Below are 18,428 nucleotides of genomic sequence, written 5' to 3' on the forward strand. Positions count from 1 at the left end.
GTACATAAGAATATACTGCATACATGAAAAGTTAACCAAGGTCAATCTCCCAGTCCTTATTCTCCACACTACTGTCCAAAGACTGATCAGTCTCTGCATTATTAATGTTCTCATCCAACTCTGGATCCTCATCGTCGTCTTCCTCATCACCTGCCAACACCATGACGGTGTCGTCCTCAGTCACCTCTACTCTGGGGTCATCCAGTAGGACTTCTTTCAGATGCTGGACTGTACCACTCAGTGCCTGCACTCTGGGGCAGGACCACAACCGGGCCAGGGGTATACACACAGACCGCCCTGCTCTGTAGGGCTCCTCATGACCCTGGGCTGTTGTCTGTCCCTCCAACTCTTCATTCACTTCCCTTCTCCCGCACTGCTGTTCTCCGCCTGTCTGACTCTCTTCTCTTTCCATTCTCTCTTCCAACCGTTCAGTGTGTTCACCCCCCTGTCCTGCAGTCACCATCTGTCCTTTCCGAAGTGTCTCAGCCCAGTAAAGGACCTCGTTCATCAGGGTCCTGTGGAAGATGTTATTGTCGCACAGACTTGGGTAGACCACATCATATAGCTGGAGGATAAGGGAGGGAAAAGGTTGAGGGAGGTCAGGACAGAGGGGCAGTTAACTGTCATTCTCACATCAACCACACTTTCTGAAATGGATACAAACATAAGTGACACTGACACAGCTCTCATCTCCAGTATTGAGACATGAGCAATCAAGTTAAATATATTACTACATTAACTTAAGCTAAGCTTCATTACTGGTTAGTTATAAGGGAGAAGGCAGTTGTATAGGATCTAAATTGTAACCAAAAGGTCCCAAGATTAATTCCTGAGCTGGCAAGGAGAACAAAATATGTAATTAATTCCTGAGCATAGCAACCTACTAATGACAAATGTAAACTTATCTTTTCAATGTAATGATCTGCCTACAACCTAGTTGCATATTAGCTGCCCATTTTAGGGTTTGGGTTACAGTCAGGGCTCTTTCTAGATTGCACTTGCATGTCTGATATTGTAATTTGCTTGGCCGATGCAGAACAATGGGCGGAGTTCAGAGTAAAGACTGAGTATCTGTGATTGTTCTCACCAGTCTGTATGGAAGACGCTCCTCTGTGACATCACCTTGACGGCATGATGCATCACTTAACGACCGGACTCTCTGAAACACTCCAATCTGTGAGCAGAACCCAATGCTTTCCTCCTGGCCTTGAATTTGTCCTACACCTGTAAACTCCACCACATAACCAAACTCTCTGCACGCTTTCAGTGCCCTGGAAAAGACATTGAAGAAGAAAAAAGCAAGGGAAAGACGGGGTGAATGCACACCTGCTTTTAGTACAAATAACTGACCAAAAAAAATATACGCTGTATAGATTCATGATTTACGTATGGTAGGGTAGACATACCAGGTCTGAAACTCAGCTTTGGTCCACTCAAATCTGTGCTGGGGGTGTCTGAATCCTGTTAGCCTGGGGAGTAGTGGGTTGAAATCAGCATTTGGGGTGCTAATGATCGCTGCTACAGGAGCCATGTAGCCAAACACAACCTCAGTGAACATATCCACATCCTCAAGTTGCAGGTGTTCAATGCTGTGAGGACAAAGAGTGGTTAACCATAAATATGAAAATGTTTGTTAGTTTACTAAGACCCCCATTAGCTATTGAACATGCAGCAGCTACTCTTCCTGGGGTCCAAATAAATCATGAAACACTTGACAGAGAACGACATCCGTTTTTTCCGTTTGGCACAGTGAGGAAACCCATTGTTGAGTGTGAAGCGTATGCAATATTAGGCTGTTAGGAACTTTCCACACCAATGTTTCTTGAAATGACTAGAACAGAACTAGTCCATCTCTAATCAAACTGAATGTGTGAGTTAAGCTGATGGAACTGATTGGGATTTGATTGGTGCGATGTCAGCTGATGTGTGCTGCAAACCCCTTAAATGTGTCCATCAACATGGACAAACATTAGAAAAAAAAATTCTAAGGGCCAGTCAATCACTTCCACAGTCACCAAGACTTCCAGTCACTCACAGCTCAATACTGGTCACCAGATCAAATCCTTTGGTGCGGGGATCCCTATCAGTGACTGATCCCTGGTACAGGTTAATGGTCAAGGGGTGATCACCTGGCTGCAAGTAGTCACTTGGAATCGGTGCCAGGGCATACCTGTTCAGGATTCAAATGAAAGGCCTTAGTTTTTAGTTAATGACAAGATATTGTCTTCGAAACAATGTTTTTCATTCAAATACATTTTAGACTAACATTATATTCCTGATAACGTCACTGTCAATGTCCACTCCAGCAAGCACTTCAATTTCTCTGTGAAACTTCAGTTTCCTAAGGAGAGTGCAGTTACTGCATCCCAAGTCTATCACCTGGAAAATCACCACAGAAAGTACAGTTTATTTTAAGTTGCAGGTTAAATGAGAAGTTGTTAAACGTTAATTTTCGATATATTCGGAAGTATATGCGACGGATAGATGTTTAAAGAAAACTTAATTGGAGCCTATTTGTCGACTGATTAGCCTACTGATTGTAGCCAGTGTTTAAAGCCCCATAACAACCATTCAAAACCGAAGATGTTCTCTACCTTTTTGGGTTTGTTCTTCTTGACAAAATCGACGACAAATTCGTGTCGTTGTATGTACACTGGTGGAGTAAATATTGAATTCATCATCAACAAATACCAAGTCCAAACAGCGAAGGCGTTCAGATGGAAAGGGCAAAAACCGTTTAGAATTCGTTTAGTTAACATTCAGTTTGTCCAATCAAACCAGACCTGTCACAACGTCATCAAAAGAAAGGCCGCGGCCCCATTCGGGGGAAAACAAAGCCAACACTATTAGTCCAATAAAATAGATAGTCGATTACAATTAAGCGAAAGTAGAGGCCGTTTTACCCCCAACTGAGATTTCTTCCATATTTAGGTGTCAAAATAATTCTATCAATGTAATCTATACCATTGAGAATAATTAAATATTGATAACGGTATTTGAGTGAGTTAACAAAACCAATTTGAACGGTAATATTGCAATTTTTATTATTTCAATATTCAAAGGCAAAACCCTATGTATAACATTTATTACAATTTTAAATAACTTTTGATGAGTACTTTTAAATATGTTTTGTTAACCGTGCGAAAGGATAAAGCTAAAAAACATTAAATCAATAATACTGAGCAAGTCATTCAGTATCAGTGCCAGTTGATAGGCCTATTATTTTAGTTGATAATATATGCTCAGTAAACTAGTTATTAAAATAAAAACTACTTATATTAGGCTATATCTTGAACTTTTGTTATATTTCAGCAAATGTTTTGTTATAATTGTGTCATGTTTTACCAATATATTCTCAGGGTTAAAATAACCCTGGAGAGGGGTGTTTAACCCCAAACATCACTACAAAAAACAGGATTACTTAGCCTAAGGCCTTCCCATTGACATATCAAAAATCAGTTTAGAGGTCTAACTTCCTCACATCACATGACAATGTTTTCTAAATGACAAAAATAAGATCATTTTATATAAAATTAGTTTTTGTGGAATTACTTGCTCAGTTGAGTTGATTCAACAACATTATATAGATCAGAGGTGTCAAACCGGTTCCACGGAGGGCCGAGTGTCTGCAGGTTTTTGCTCTCTCCTTGTACTTGATTGGTTAATTAGGTCACTGATTGGTTAGTTTCTACCCTCACCTGGTTGTGTAGGTATGAACTAGGAACCAATTTATAGGAAAAACCAAAGACCTGCAGACACTCGGCCCTTTGTGGAACCGGTTTGACACCTGTGATATAGATGAACAAGAATTGTGTCAACCACAAAATTTTTTTGTTATTCATTTGGTGGTTTGGTGGAGAATTACCTCGAAGAGATTCTGGCAAACCGTCCGGTGCCTCAGGAGAGGGAAACAGTGCCCTACCAACGCTGTTTACAGTAGAGGTGGGCAGCTGTTGACCTCAACTGGGGATGTCGTCGGGCGGTGGAAGGAGTACTTCGAGGATCTCCTCAATCCCAACGTCACGTCTTCCATTGAGGAAGCAGAGGATGAGGGCTCAGAGGTGGACTCGTCCATCACCCAGGCCGAAGTCACAGAGGTGGTCAAGAAACTCCTCGGTGGCAAGGCACCGGGGGTGGATGAGATCCGCCCTGAGTACCTCAAGTCTCTGGATGTTGTGGGGCTGTCTTGGTTGACACGCCTGTGCAACATCGCGTGGCGGTCGGGGACAGTGCCTCTGGGATGGCTGACTGGGGTGGTGGTCCCTCTTTTTAAGAAGGGGGACCGGAGGGTGTGTTCCAACTATAGGGGGATCACACTTCTCAGCCTCCCCGGGAAAGTCTATGCCAGGGTTCTGGAGAGGAGAATACGGCCGATAGTAGAACCTCGGATTCAGGAGGAACAGTGTGGTTTTCGTCCGGGCCGTGGAACACTGGACCAGCTCTATACCCTCTATGGGGTGTTGGAGGGTTCATGGGAGTTTGCCCAATCAACCAATGTGTTTTGTGGATTTGGAGAAGGCATTCGACTGTGTCCCTCGCGGCATCCTGTGGAGAGTGCTTCGGGAATATGGGGTCCTGGGTCCTTTGCTAAGGGCTGTCAGGTCCCTGTACGACCGAAGCAGGAGCTTGGTCCGCATTGCCGGCAGTAAGTCAGTGCATGTTGGACTCCGGCAGGGCTGCCCTTTGTCGCCGGTTCTGTTCGTAGTTTTCATGGACAGAATTTCTAGGTGCAGCCAGGGGCTGGAGGGTGTCAGGTTTGGGGACCACACGATTTCGTCTCTGCTTTTTGCGGATGATGTTGTCGTGTTGGTCCCTTCAAACCAGGACCTTCAGCATGCACTGGGACAGTTTGCAGCCGAGTGTGAAGCGGTGGGGATGAGAATCAGTACCTCCAAATCCGAGGCCATGGTCCTCAGTTGGAAAAGGGTAGCTTGCCCACTTCAGGTTGGTGGAGAGTGCCAGACTCAAGTGGAGGAGTTTAAGTATCTAGGGGTCTTGTTCAAGAGTGAGGGAAGGATGGAACGGGAGATTGACAGACGGATCGGTGCAGCTTCTGCAGTAATGCGGTCGATGTATCGTCTGTCGTGGTGAAGACAGAGCTGAGCCGCAAGGCGAAGCTCTCTATTTACCGATCAATCTATGTTCCTACTCTCACCTATGGTCATGAGCTTTGGGTCATGACCGAAAGGACAAGATCCCGGATACAGGCGCCCGAAATGAGCTTAGAGATAGGGTGAGAAGCTCGGTCACCCGAGAGGGAAGTCTGGGCATCTCTGCTTAGACTGCTGCCCCCGCGACCCGGCCCCGGATAAGCGGAAGATGATGGATGGATGGATTCATTTGGTGGTTTGGTGGAGAATTACAGGGGGCGTTTAACCCAGGGTATCGTTTAACCCCAAACCACCCTGTAATGCCAAAATTGTGTAGTAGTAGATAGCACCCAGTGGTACGAATTATGCTGAAAGAACTTAATGGCTAAATTCTGAGCCATTTGAAGAGAATACATTGATAGGAAAACTGGATATAAAAATTACTGCTTAGAATGCAATTCTGTGGAATTCTTTTTTGAAGAGTCTTGTGAGTCTGTGACTTATTAAGAACACTACAAAGTGTAGCCTACATTAAACGTTTTAGTGTCAAGAGTCACATCTCTGACAGCCCGACAGACGGTTGCATTGGAAATATGCTCAGGTCAGCGATGTTATACAGAAAACTGCAACAGAAAGAATTTGTTCCGAACTATAGGGGATGTCCATGTTGTGTCATAGGAACGATATGAGGGCTGAGAATATTGTTCAAATAAATCAATCACTATTTTAATGTTTCACAAACTTTTATTCCTTAATTTCTGTGCTTGATAAAAAGGGCTGTTCTAGCTATAGTGTTCACAAAGTAAGAGAAGACATGCATCAGATTCAAAACCTTGCATGTAAAATATTGCTTGATAAATAACTATCTTGCATGAAATAATTTATTTGCTCTCTGGATCTATCCTTATATATATATATTATATATATATATATATTATTTGATTAGAAATAGCAGAGTAATCTGATGGTTATCAGCTTGTAATTTGTGGCTGCTTAGAAAATATACATTTTACAATACATAAAATATTTCAGGAAATCTTTTTTTCAAAGAACTAAACATGATGAAGACACACAGCTTTCGTAACAACCACAAAACCAAAACAAACATATGAAAATGGAGTTCTAAAAAGTTAATCAGATGAATTAGCATTTAATCAATAGATATTGGCAGACAATTTTGACGTTTTAAATAGACAATATATTTGTCTATTAAGTTAATCGAGAAACAATGTAGCTTTAGTAGGATCGCCTAGTTGGATCGTCCCTCAATCTTTTCAAGGGCTTCTTCCTTGATGGTGATTCTGGAGATAGGGTAAAGAGAATCACATGACTGCTTCCTGTGTCGTTAGGTGGATTCCCTGCTAACCATGATGTTCATGTGGTTGCGGTGGAAGTGAGGTCATTCACATAGAGACACCAGTAGTGACACACACATTGGTGTAGATGCTCTGTGTGCGTTCATTCTTGGCTGAAACAAAGATGCAGTATCTTGTGGATGGCTTGAGATTGTTCCAATCGATCAGCTCGCCAGAAATGGTCGACACCTGGCGTCTGGAGGGTGAGTCATCCTGGACGAGGATGACGGTGTAGAGGTTAGCGTCCCTTACTGGTGCCCACTCTACATGCAGGGAAACTCCTGTTGCTGTGGCAACAAGCACCTCAGGTTTGGACAGCTCTTCTGTCAGGAGGAGAAGTAATGCTATTGTGAAGAACCACTGATTTCACTATTTCTTTTACCTTTTGGATTTTTTTTTGAGTAAACACTTGAGAGTGTGAGAAATATACAACATGGTGCAATAAGTAGCGGTTTGGTAGATGTTAGAGAACATGCTCACCTCTCATGTGTAAGTCAGCAAACATTGCAGCCTCTGCCAGCCCCAGATCTCTTCTGTGTCGGTTTGATGGCCCTGAGAAAGAGGATCACAGACAAAGTGTTACTGAAAGCCTGAATGCAAGCATACCTTTTGCAGTAGATATTGAGTGGTTGGATTCACTTGAAATCACTTCGTAAACTATCAAGTGCTCATTTAAATACTTGAGCATTTGCTCATATTAAGGGCAACCTTGGCCTCATCTATAGTCAAGAATTGTTGGCTCCCTTCATGAAACTAAGCAAAAGCAAGTGTACCCCGAGTGTAACCCCGAAATACTTTATTTAAAAGAATGGTGTCTGTTACGAAATTCTATGTTTTTTAGTTGGTCTGTCTCCAGGACCTGTATTCACACCTTTCACTTGTTCCTGTTTCCCCCAAGTGAGGTTGCATGCATGTAAAATCCCATTGCATACAAGGAAGGACACTTCCTGATGCTGTTCTGCAACTAGTGATCCAGGTGCTCTTGTTAATGGCGTAATGAATCCCACCAAGCTCCAGGATATTTTAGCCCAAAACCTGGTTGCCTGTGCTAGGATCCTGGGACTTAAGGCTCAGGTTACTGAGCCGTGGATGGACCTTTCAACATGGCTACGACCCCAAAAATACATATAAATCAACACAGAAATGGTTGTGGGACCAACCATTGCATTCAGTTTTGCTGACTTTTCTGAAGGGTGCCAATACGTCTTGTGCTAACTCTAGCTATGTCTCACCAATGATGTAAGTGTTGGGGACACTCTCTCCCGCAGCGTTGCTAGCGGTAACCTCAATTGTGCCCGGCTGGATGTTGAGCAGCTGACAGGAGAGTTCTGGTGTAGAGCACACCTCAGTGCGGTAATGACCAATCACGTCGTAGACAGTGTACTTTGTGGCAAACATCGAAGCCTCCCAGGAGATGGCGGCAGATGCGTTGTTTCCTGTGTAGGTCACGCTCAGAGGAGCACAGGGAGCTGGAATGGAAAGGCTTGGTTTAGTCCGGAAAGCTCTAGAATAACATTTCCCTCGGCCCTATTTAGGGTTATGGTCGTGATCATCCCTAGCCACTGTGCACCCACACTGTTTTTGCTCTTTGGGGTTTTAGTTTGGCTGTTTCTAAAAGCACTTTGTGACCACTGCTGATGTGAAAAGCTTTATGAAATACATTTGATTGACTGATGCCTACCTTATGGCAGAAATAACGTTTACAGTAGATTGTAGATATTTTGTAATATGTAGAGTTTTTTATTTCATTTCAATTAAATATGAAACATTAGAAATATAGCACATTTGGCAGCAATTGCATCTCTGAGTTTGGATTTAAAACATTCTTCTAACATTCTTCTACATTAAAGTCAAACATTCCCAGTATTCTTGAGCAGCAGCTCTAGTGAAGATGTAGCCTTGTGTTATAGGTTATTGTCCTGATGTAAAGCAGAGTAAAGCATATCCCCTTTGGCATTTGTCTTGACATACCGGTTATTCCTGTAACCGGTGTGAAAGGCTCACTCGTCCCGGCAAAGTTTCTGGCGCGGACCGTCAGATTGAAGGAGGAACCACAGGGCAAGGCCAACTCAAAGTAGGTGTACTCAGTCCAATAGGATGAGATCTGAAACATGGCCAGCGGGTCGGCCAGGATACAGCCGGTTATCTCAACCAGATACTCGACGTCAGGGCATGGCACTGCTGTCCAGGAGGTACGGGCATAGTGGGTCTTGTTGATCAGTTGCATACGGTTATGCACGTTGGCAGGAGCGCAGGGGGCTAGGGGAGGAGGGCGAGACAAGCACAGGTTCCTGTATTAACCCCTTTCTATCTAGACATTGTCCACTGTACAAGGCCAGCATCTGATTACAAATGTATTGCATTGTCCTATAAGCAGTGTTTCCTGTCTTCCTGTCACTCATTCATTATCTCTGCCCGTCAACCACCTTTCTCCTTTTAAAGAACTAGATCATTTACCTGCTCCCTTAAGTATGTGTTTCTGCAACAATGAGCTGGAGTTGCAGACTCCATCAGAGGCTAAAACAGAGAAATTGTACGTGACTCCGCAGGCCAGACCACCGATGGAGCAGGAGGTGTCCAGGCTGTCACAGTGCAGCGCGTATCCCTGCCCAGACTTGGCGAAGCCGTAGTACCGTACAGAGCCCTGGCTGGGAGCCCAGGACAGCACGGCCGTGTTGGTCTCACACTGGACCTCAACGGACAGCCCCGTGGGTTCACAGGGAACTGGGGAGAGACATGGTGCTTTATTATAGTGAACAGGATCAGGAGAGTGTGGTGTGGTGTACAGACTACAGTTTCAGTCAGAAAATGCATGAGGATCATGGATTTTGAATGATTTGTCTCTGGCTACAGATCTGCACAGACCGGGAACAGTTGGGAAAATCTAATGTGTTCTCCATGTAATAATATAGGGTGTATTTATACAGCTCCGGAAAAAATTAAGAGACCACTGCACTTATTCTTTCCTTTCCAAAAAAATAGAAAAGGAAAGTTTTGAGTGAGGAATAGAAGTGTTCAGTTTGCAGTGGTCTCTTAATTTTAACCCTTCTGTTCCTCACCCAAAACCTTCCATTTCGACTTTTTGGGGAAGGTACGAAAAAGGTGCAGTGGGCTCTTAATTTCTTCCGGCGCTGTATATATACAAGTGCTGGTCATATAATTAGAATATCATCAAGAAGTTGATTTATTTCAGTAATTCCATTCAAAAAGTGAAACTTGTATATTATATTAATTCATTACACACAGACTGATATATTTCAAATGTTTATTTCTTTTAATTTTGATGATTATAACTGACAACTAATGAAAATCCCAAATTCAGTATCTCAGAAAATTAGAATATTACTTAAGATAATTTTTTTGGGCCAACAGAAAAGTATGAACATGAAAAGTATGAGCATGTACAGCACTCAATACTTAGTTGGGGCTCCTTTTGCCTGAATTACTGCAGCAATGCGGCGTGGCATGGGGTCGATCAGTCTGTGGCACTGCTCAGGTGTTATGAGAGCCCAGGTTGCTCTGATAGTGGCCTTCAGCTCTTCTGCATTGTTGAGTCTGGCGTATTGCATCTTCCTCTTCATAATACCCCATAGATTTTCTATAGGGTTAAGGTCAGGTGAGTTTGCTGGCCAATTAAGAACAGGGATACCATGGTCCTTAAACCAGGTACTGGTAGCTGTGGCACTGTGTGCAGGTGTCAAGTCCAGTTGGAAAAGGAAATCTGCATCTCCATAAAGTTGGTCAGCAGCAGGAAACATGAAGTGCTCTAAAACTTCCTGGTAGACGGCTGCGTTGACCTTGGACCTCAGAAAACACAGTGGACCAACACCAGCAGATGACATGGCACCCCAAACCATCACTGCCTGTGGAAACTTTACACTGGACTTCAAGCAACGTGGATTCTGTGCCTCTCCTCTCTTCCTCCAGACTCTGGGACCTTGATTTCCAAAGGAAATGCTAAATTTACTTTAATAAGAGAACATAACTCAGCAGCAGTCCTTTTTATCTTTAGGCCAGTCGAGACGCTTCTGACGCTGTGTCTTGTTCAAGAGTGGCTTGACACAAGGAATGCGACAGCTGAAACCCATGTCTTGCATACGTCTGTGCGTGGTGGTTCTTGAAGCACTGACTCCAGCTGCAGTCCACTCTTTGTGAATCTCCCCCACATTTTTGAATGGGTTTTGTTTCACAATCCTCTCCAGGGTGCGGTTATCCCTATTGCTTGTACACTTTTTTCTACCACATCTTTTCCTTCTCTTTGCCTCTCTATTAATGTGCTTGGACACAGAGCTCTGTGAACAGCCAGCCTCTTTAGCAATGACCTTTTGTGTCTTGCCCTCCTTGTGCAAGGTGTCAAAGGTCGTCTTTTGGACAGCTGTCAAGTCAGCAGTCTTCCCCATGATTGTGTAGCCTACAGGACTAGGCTGAGAGACCATTTAAAGGCCTTTGCAGGTGTTTTGAGTTAATTAGCTGATTAGAGTGTGGCACCAGGTGTCTTCAATATTGAACCTTTTCACAATATTCCAATTGTCTGAGATACTGAATTTGGGGTTTTCATTAGTTGTCAGTTATAATCATCACAATTAAAAGACATAAACACTTGAAATATATCAGTCTGTGTGGAATGAATGTAAACATTATACAAGTTTCACTTTTTGAATGGAATTACTGAAATAAATGAACTTTTTGATGATATTCTAATTATATGACCAGCACCTGTATGTGGTTGTATTGGAGAATGAAAAAACTGCAGTGGATCCCGAAACCTGCCGTGTCATAACATCAGTATACCTGTGGTGAAGGTGACATTGGTGCTGGCCTGGCTGGTACAGCCCTCGGCTCCGGCAGTCACACTGACTGTGTAAGGCTGACCGCAGTGCAGCTGGGCCAGGGTGCAGTTGTTCACCGAGCTGTTGCAGGTACGGATGTCACCGTCTCGGCCCGTGGCGGTGAGAAGGTATGACTGGGCCACCGCGGAGTGATCCCAAGACACCACGACGCCTTCTGCCTCGCACGACGCTACGACCTTCACGTCCTTCGGGACACAGGGCGCTGCGGGGGTCACGGGACAAAGGTCAAAGCAACAGCTGAAGGCCGCCGCCTTGACGGCGTAACATTGACAGGGGTGCGGTTTTCGTGCCGACTACGAACGGCCGTGGGGCACTCTTACTCACCCGTGCTGATCTTTTGCGGCGGGCTCCTTAAGCTGCTGCACTTGTCGGAGGAGGCGGAGACGATGACAATGTAATGCATGCCGCAGCGCGCACCCGTCAGCTCGCAGATGAAGGACGTGCTGTTACACGTGAGGATGGACTGGTCCTGCCCCTCCGCCGTCGCCACGTAGAGCTGAGAGCTCTGCGTTTTCCCCCAGCTTACCAGAATACTGCTGCTGTGACACGTGGTCACCATGGTGACGTTCGTCAGGCCACAAGGACCTGAGGGGAAGGACGCTTCCATTGTAAGATCACGTTACACAGCCGGAGAAGCAACGAGCTCGGGAGATGGTGAAAACGATTTCAAGGTGTTTCAAAAAAAACTATCCTGTTGTCACTTTTGCTGAAAGGAAATAGTATTTTCACGGGAGTGTAAGCAAACCAGTTATGAAGAACGATTAGTTGCGACGCACTTGTCTCGATGTTGAAGGTTTTACTGGGTGCGCTCTGGCAGAATGTGTTGGTAGCAGTCACGTGGATGGTGTAGTTGGTACCACAGGCCAGGCTCGGCACATTACAGGCAGTATCGGGGGAATTACAAGTGGAGTTGGTCCCTCTTCCACTGTCAGCAATGACTGTGTAGCCCGTAGCCCCACCGGAAGCATCCCAGGACACCCAGGCTGAGTTTGAAACACAGTCCAGGCTACCTTGAGCATTCTGCGGGGCGCACGGCGCTGAAGAAGGAGAGAAATAAAGGATTTTATACAAATCTTCTACTTACATGGAGAAAACGGGGGGAAAGTGCCCCATTTGGTTCTACAGAACAAGTGCACGTGGGAAAATCCGGGTTCCCCCGAGTGTTTTTGCACCCCTAAGAATGCAGTGTGGACGGCGCCTTACCTGGAGACACCGTTACGGCAGCGCTGCTGCTGCTCTCACATCCACCCCTGAGGGAGGTTACAGTGAAGGTGTAGCTGTGCCCGCACAGGAGGTTACTGACGGAACACCCAGTGGCCACGGAGACGCATGAGAGGTTGGCGGCGCCACTGGTCACAGCCTTCACATGGAAGGAATCCACGTCAGGGTCGGCGGACCACGTGACCGCCGCCGACCCGTTGGCGCAACGCACGTCCACCGCAACGTCCAGGGGCGGGCACGGAGCTGAACGGGAGAGGGGCAGGTTAGCGCTCATCACGGACGTGCAGAAACGCGGTCCTTTCTGCGTCCAAGCAGAGCTGTCAGCAGACCAGTGTTCGAACAGGGAGGTCAGAGGTTACCTGTCTTGACGCGCACCACGTCGCTGCCCGCGCTAACGCAGGTGTAGCCCGCGGAGGCCACCGTGACGTTGTAGGTCTGTCCACAGAGCAGGCCGCTCAGGTCACACCGGGTCTGACCGCTGTCACACATCACCTGGTGCCCCCCGTCCGTCGTGCCAACGGCCTGGTACCACAGAGCACCGCCGGACTCCTCCCACACCACAGCCGCGCTGTTAGAGGGGCACTGAAGGGAGGCCTGCACATTGTTTGGAACGCAGGGGACTGAAGAGGGGGAGGAGGAAACATTAGAAGTGGGTCTCATATTTTGTACTCTGCTGTCTGTTGGTTAAAAGATACTGCAAGACATTTCTTGAACTGATGTATTTTTGGATACTACAAAAATGTACAGAGGAATGCTAGAGGAGATCTGGTCTTTGTTTGTGACACACATGTCAGAATGATATCAGGGGATCATTGGGTCCTCTGACCATTTGTTATCTGCCTTGACCATCAGTGTGTCTGTTAATTGTTCTTCAGGAATGTGGCCGGCTGTCTTGAAAGGGTCATTTACAATGATCCCCTAGCCCCTTGGGCGAGGTAGGGGAAATTTACAGTTCTAATCAACTGAATTGCTATCAATTGCTATGTTAGTAGTTGTTCCACCCACACAGGCAGACAAACTAATGAATAGCCTTTTTAATTACCTGTGCTATTTGGATGTTAGCCTATTAATACCTTAGTGCAATTGCTGAAGGATTCTTAGGGCGCCAGCCATCTCCTTTCAGAAGCAGGGACATTTACCTTCTAACAACTCCAAAGCTGGGTGATAGGTCATTTATTTTTTTGCATTTACATTGATTTTAATTCATCTTAATAGATTCAAGGTAGGCAAAACAATTAAAAACAAAAAATATTAGATTCATACCGTGCGTGTGGCACATAGTGGTATTTACACCCGGTAGATTTATAAAGTGCACGCATACAGTGGGGCTCACCTGTCTTCAACTGTACGGTGGCGCTCTGAGAAGTGTTGCAGCCGTTGCTAATGGCCACGACACTGAGGTTGTAGGTGGTACCGCAGATGAGGCCCGATACCGAACAGCTGTTTCTGTTGGTCTGACAGCCAGTCACGTTTCCCTCTAAGTTCATAGCCTGGACGCTGTAGGAGTCCGCTCCGAGGCTGGCCTGCCACGCCACAAGAGCTGAGTCCCCTGAACAGTTGAGCTGATACTCGACGCCCTGGGGAGAACAGGGGACTGGGACAGAGGGGAGGGACACCGTTTGTTTCTGTACGCTAACCTTAACGGTGTGGTTGGGTGTTGAAACGTTTGACTTGGCGGTCAGTTATTACAGGACACATCGTTAGGTGAATCTCTGGCTTGATGCTTCTCTGGTACATTTATAGTGTTCTTGAAACATGACCCCCAACTCACCTGACCCCACCACCCTGATGGCGCTCTGGAAGCTGTCGCATCGTCCATTGGATGCCCTCACGGTGACGGCGTAGGTCTGACCACACGCCAGCGGCGTCAGATTACAGTCGGTGTGATTGGTGAGGCAGGTGACTGCCTGTCCATCCCCAGAACGGGCCGTGGCGTTGTAGGACTGGGCTCCCGCAGCAGAGGCCCACTGAAGCAGGCCTGAGTCTTTGTGGCAGTCCAGCAGGAACCCAGCGATCGCAGGGGTACAAGGGACTGCGAAGAGGGGTTAGTCTGAGTGGGGTAACGACGCAGGGAGAATGGTACGCGACTATCCGTGTTAGAATCATAGGACGTCCGGGCAGTTACACTGAACGTTGCTTTGACTATACCTGGCTAGATAGAAGAGGGCTGACTGTCGAGGCATTGGCTGAAGCTCCAGGGATAAACAACGCTAAACCTGCTCGTTTCATAATATGCTACGGTCGTCTGTATTCAACATATCTCAACAAAATTCAACACAATGACAGATTCTGGTGCGATGACTGAGGCAACGTAAATAATACGCCAAGGCTCACTGACGTGGTCCGGCGTCACCCTATTAAGGCACAACGGCGTACATTTCATTGTTGGAGTTACGTCTATTTTCGCAGAGACATTTCCATTTGTCATTGAACAGATGGTGTCATCCAGAGTGACTTACAGTATTGGTGCATGTCATACTTTTATATATTGTGCCCCTTCCTCCCCCATGGGAGTTGAACCCAGAACTCTTGACGTTGCGAATCCCTAATCTACCCACTGTACTACACAATAGCTGAGTACAGTTCGACAATGTTGGGTGTACATTGTCTCACCTGTCTGGAACTCTGCTTTGCGGCTGGGATGGCTGGAGCAGCTCTTGTCTACGGCCACCACTTGCACATCATAGGACACTCCGCAGGTCAGATTAGACAGGACGCACCACGGGTCGTGGCTCTCGCAGGAGGACAGGACGCCGTTGGGGCTCTGAGCGATGGCTCTGTAGGACAGCGCCCCCAAGCTGGGGCTCCACGTAACTGCAGCTGTGTTGTCAGAACAGTTCATCACGGCCACAACACCAGTGGGGACGCAGGGAACTGTGGAGATGGACACAGATGGGCTCATGCTGTGAGCCTTTATTTTGGAAAAACTCAAAATAAAGGCTCAGAAGGATAGAGAATGACTGTTCCCTATGGGATATTTGTATTTCTGATGTGTTTATTTTTATCTCAGATTAGCTAGTGGTACAAGGGTATTTTTCTTGGATGAATCTGTCTGGGTCAGTCGCACCTGTGGTCAGGACGTGGACAACACTGGGGTCGGAGTGACACTGCTCGTTGGATGCGGTGACGGTAATGCTATAGTTCTGGCCACAGAGCAAGGTGGGCGTGCTGCAGTTGAATGTGGATGAGAGGCAGGTCTCCAACAGGCCGCTCTCGTGCTCCGCCGTGGCGGTGTAGTACTGGGCTCCGCCCTTGGCCGCCAACCATTTGACAACGGCAATATTGGACAAACAGTCCATGGCGCTGGAGACGGAGGCGGGAGCGCAGGGCTCTGAAAAGACAAGAGGAGCAATGGATCCTGATCACTTTAAATGTCTGTTGAAGTGTTGATAGATGGACAGGTGTACTTGGTAAGAGTGGATATGTTTTCTTATGGGAACAATGGTATACTTAAATGAGTTAATTCACAATACATTCAATGCAAATTAATACTTTAAATTTGTTCTAAAATGCCACTGTGTCAAAAACAAACCTTTTATCACATCTGTGTTTCTGGGCTGTTATAATATGTACCATTCCATGTATTGCTATGGACTTGTCCATGTTATGCTATGGACCTATCCATGTTATGCTATTGACCTGTCCATGTTATGCTATTGACCTCTCCATGTTATGCTATGGACCTCTCCATGTTATTCTATGGAACTGTCCATGTTATGCTATTGACCTCTCCATGTTATGCTATGTACCTGTCCATGTTATGCTATTGACCTGTCCATGTTATGCTATTGACCTGTCCATGTTATGCTATTGACCTGTCCATGTTATGGTATGTACCTGTCCATGTTATGCTATTGACCTCTCCATGTTATGGTATGTACCTGTCCATGTTATGCTATTGACCTCTCCATGTTATGGTATGTACCTGTCCAGATTGTTGCAGGTTGGCTGGGTGCACTCGTACACATTGAATCCACTGCCTGGACGGACAGGAAATACTCCTGACCACACTGGAATTCAGAGAAGTACGTTTTGGTGTCATTGGTGCTCACTTCCACCTTATGGCCGGCATTGGACTCCGCAGTCACAATGTAGAAGTCTGCTGCATGGCTCATGTTCCAGGTCAGGGAACCAACCCTCATGCCACAGTCCAGAGAGGGCACCAGGTTCTGGGGCACGCAGGGAGCTGTAGCAGATGACAACCAAGTCAGTTGAACCACCACAGGAGGAGCGTTTAGGAACCAGGGAGATGAGATCAGAGAAGAGGTAACTGGGACAAAGTCCTGACGGTGAGACGTGAGTGTGTGTAGGACCAGCAGGGGTGTAGCGCTGACCTGTGCGTACGGTGGTGCTGTTGTAAGGGGAGCTGCTACACCTGTAGTCATTGGATATGATGTGGATGGTGTACAGGTCCCCACAGTGTAGGTCCTCCCAAGTGCAGTTAGTGGTGTTGGTGACGCGCATGTGGGTGTCGCCACGGCTTCCAATGGCAACGGCGGTGTAGTACTCCGCCCCGTCGCTCTCGGCCCAACTCACTGAGCCCAGGCTGTTCTCACAGTTGGTGTAGCTCTCCACATTCCACGGCATACAGGGCGCTGTAGGAGGCACGCCATTATCCGTGTTGAAACAAGTCATTATACATGTTCACACAAGTCATTAATCATGTTAATACCGTCATTATCCGCGTTGACACACATCATTATCCGTGTTGACACACATCATTATCCGTGTTGACACACATCATTATACATGTTCATACAAGTCATTAATCATGTTAATACCCGTCATTATCCGCATTGACACACATCATTATCCGTGTTGAAACAAGTCATTATATATGTTCACACAAGTCATTAATCATGTTAATACCCGTCATTATCCGCGTTGACACACATCATTATCCTTGTTAGCACACGTCACTATCCATGTTAACACAAGTGATTAGCCATGTTATAACAAGTCATTGGCAATGTTATTACATGTCATCTACCTTGTTAACACAAGTCATTATCTATTTAAACACAAGTCATTATTCATGTTAACACAAGTCACTATCCATGTTAACACAAGTCATTATACTGTCACAGTCTCAGTTAGAGGATAATGTGTTTAATGTGTTTAACGCCATGAATCGTCTTCTATTAGTTGGACACACAGATAACTAAATGCTTCCCTTGAATTGTATACAGTGCATTCCATTAAAGAACACAATATTTAACCTGTATAATTCAACACAAAACTGAGAATGAAAGTCTGTGAAGAAATTGGTTTCTTTGTCCACAGTCTACTTACCAGTCCTGAACTCTGCAGAATTAGTGCTTGAACTATCACAGAGCTCATCCTGGCCTTTCACACTGAGACTGTAGGTCTGTCCACAGGGCAGGTCCACTGCCAGGCTTGTGTCATTGGTCTGGAACTCAGTTATGTACCCCAGGTTTCCCATGGCTGTCACCACGTATTTCTCTGACCCCTGAGCATGGGTCCACGCCACCACCACTGTCTCACTGTCACATGACCCTGTAGCTGTCACCTGGTTGGGCTGGCAAGGTTCTACGGAAGTAAAGTGATGGCTTGGTTGGTGGGAGATAAATGGTCACAATTCATTTCACTGTACTAAAAGGCAAAAGAGGGTATTGCCGGGTTTTAGAAGGGATTAGTGGACTGGTTATGTACAGTAGGTTGGTGATGATATAAAGAACGATGCTTAGCATGGTTAAGCAAATACAATGCTTAGCAAATACCATTGATTTACAGTATTGTCTGAGACCAGACAATGGAAAATTTTAGCCTGGTCAACCCTCTAGCTGGCCCATCAAACTAAAATAAATCGATTTGAACTGCCATGACGTTTTGTGGCCCATGGTTGTAAGTCAGTTGAGGAAAGATTGCTATTGTGCAAAAAGCGGAGTATG

The 18,428-nt window shown here is 45.9% G+C and overlaps 2 protein-coding genes across 3 annotated transcripts in view; both read right to left on the bottom strand.

The window, feature by feature from the left end:
* Positions 1-31: 31 nt before the first annotated feature.
* On the bottom strand, positions 32-2,754 carry henmt1 (HEN methyltransferase 1). The gene is made up of 6 exons (XM_010868647.4): positions 2,595-2,754; positions 2,267-2,379; positions 2,036-2,170; positions 1,407-1,589; positions 1,088-1,271; positions 32-565 (listed from the first exon to the last, which is right to left on the bottom strand). The coding sequence occupies exons 1-6, from the start codon at positions 2,679-2,681 to the stop codon at positions 32-34; spliced, it is 1,236 nt and encodes a 411-aa protein (XP_010866949.2). The 5' UTR covers positions 2,682-2,754.
* Positions 2,755-6,123: 3,369 nt separating this feature from the next.
* Positions 6,124-18,428, bottom strand: part of LOC105029012 — a 49,284-nt gene continuing 36,979 nt past the window's right edge. For both annotated transcript variants that reach the window (XM_013134936.3, XM_020048758.2), the window contains exons 39-55: positions 17,809-18,066; positions 16,851-17,111; positions 16,442-16,702; positions 15,584-15,847; positions 15,130-15,390; positions 14,288-14,548; positions 13,850-14,110; positions 12,876-13,136; positions 12,499-12,759; positions 12,072-12,332; positions 11,620-11,880; positions 11,237-11,497; positions 8,903-9,169; positions 8,417-8,704; positions 7,678-7,914; positions 6,926-6,997; positions 6,124-6,768 (exon numbers count right to left, since the gene is read on the bottom strand). In XM_013134936.3, coding sequence (XP_012990390.2) covers positions 6,494-6,768; positions 6,926-6,997; positions 7,678-7,914; positions 8,417-8,704; positions 8,903-9,169; positions 11,237-11,497; positions 11,620-11,880; positions 12,072-12,332; positions 12,499-12,759; positions 12,876-13,136; positions 13,850-14,110; positions 14,288-14,548; positions 15,130-15,390; positions 15,584-15,847; positions 16,442-16,702; positions 16,851-17,111; positions 17,809-18,066 — 4,271 coding nt within the window. In that variant the 3' untranslated portion in view covers positions 6,124-6,493. The remainder of the gene's footprint in view (positions 6,769-6,925; positions 6,998-7,677; positions 7,915-8,416; positions 8,705-8,902; positions 9,170-11,236; positions 11,498-11,619; positions 11,881-12,071; positions 12,333-12,498; positions 12,760-12,875; positions 13,137-13,849; positions 14,111-14,287; positions 14,549-15,129; positions 15,391-15,583; positions 15,848-16,441; positions 16,703-16,850; positions 17,112-17,808; positions 18,067-18,428) is intronic.

The sequence above is a fragment of the Esox lucius genome, chromosome 8 (assembly GCF_011004845.1).
Source record: "Esox lucius isolate fEsoLuc1 chromosome 8, fEsoLuc1.pri, whole genome shotgun sequence".
Lineage (NCBI taxonomy): Eukaryota > Metazoa > Chordata > Actinopteri > Esociformes > Esocidae > Esox > Esox lucius.

Bases quoted from the DNA above. Each gene is read 5' to 3' on its own strand.
- henmt1 (XM_010868647.4), bottom strand. From the start codon at position 2,681: ATGATGAATTCAATATTTACTCCACCAGTGTACATACAACGACACGAA. The intron at 2,171-2,266 runs GTTAGTCTAAAA...AATCCTGAACAG, and splicing joins GACGTTATCAGGAATATAAT to GTATGCCCTGGCACCGATTC. The intron at 1,272-1,406 runs GTATGTCTACCC...TGTCTTTTCCAG, and splicing joins AAAGCTGAGTTTCAGACCTG to GGCACTGAAAGCGTGCAGAG.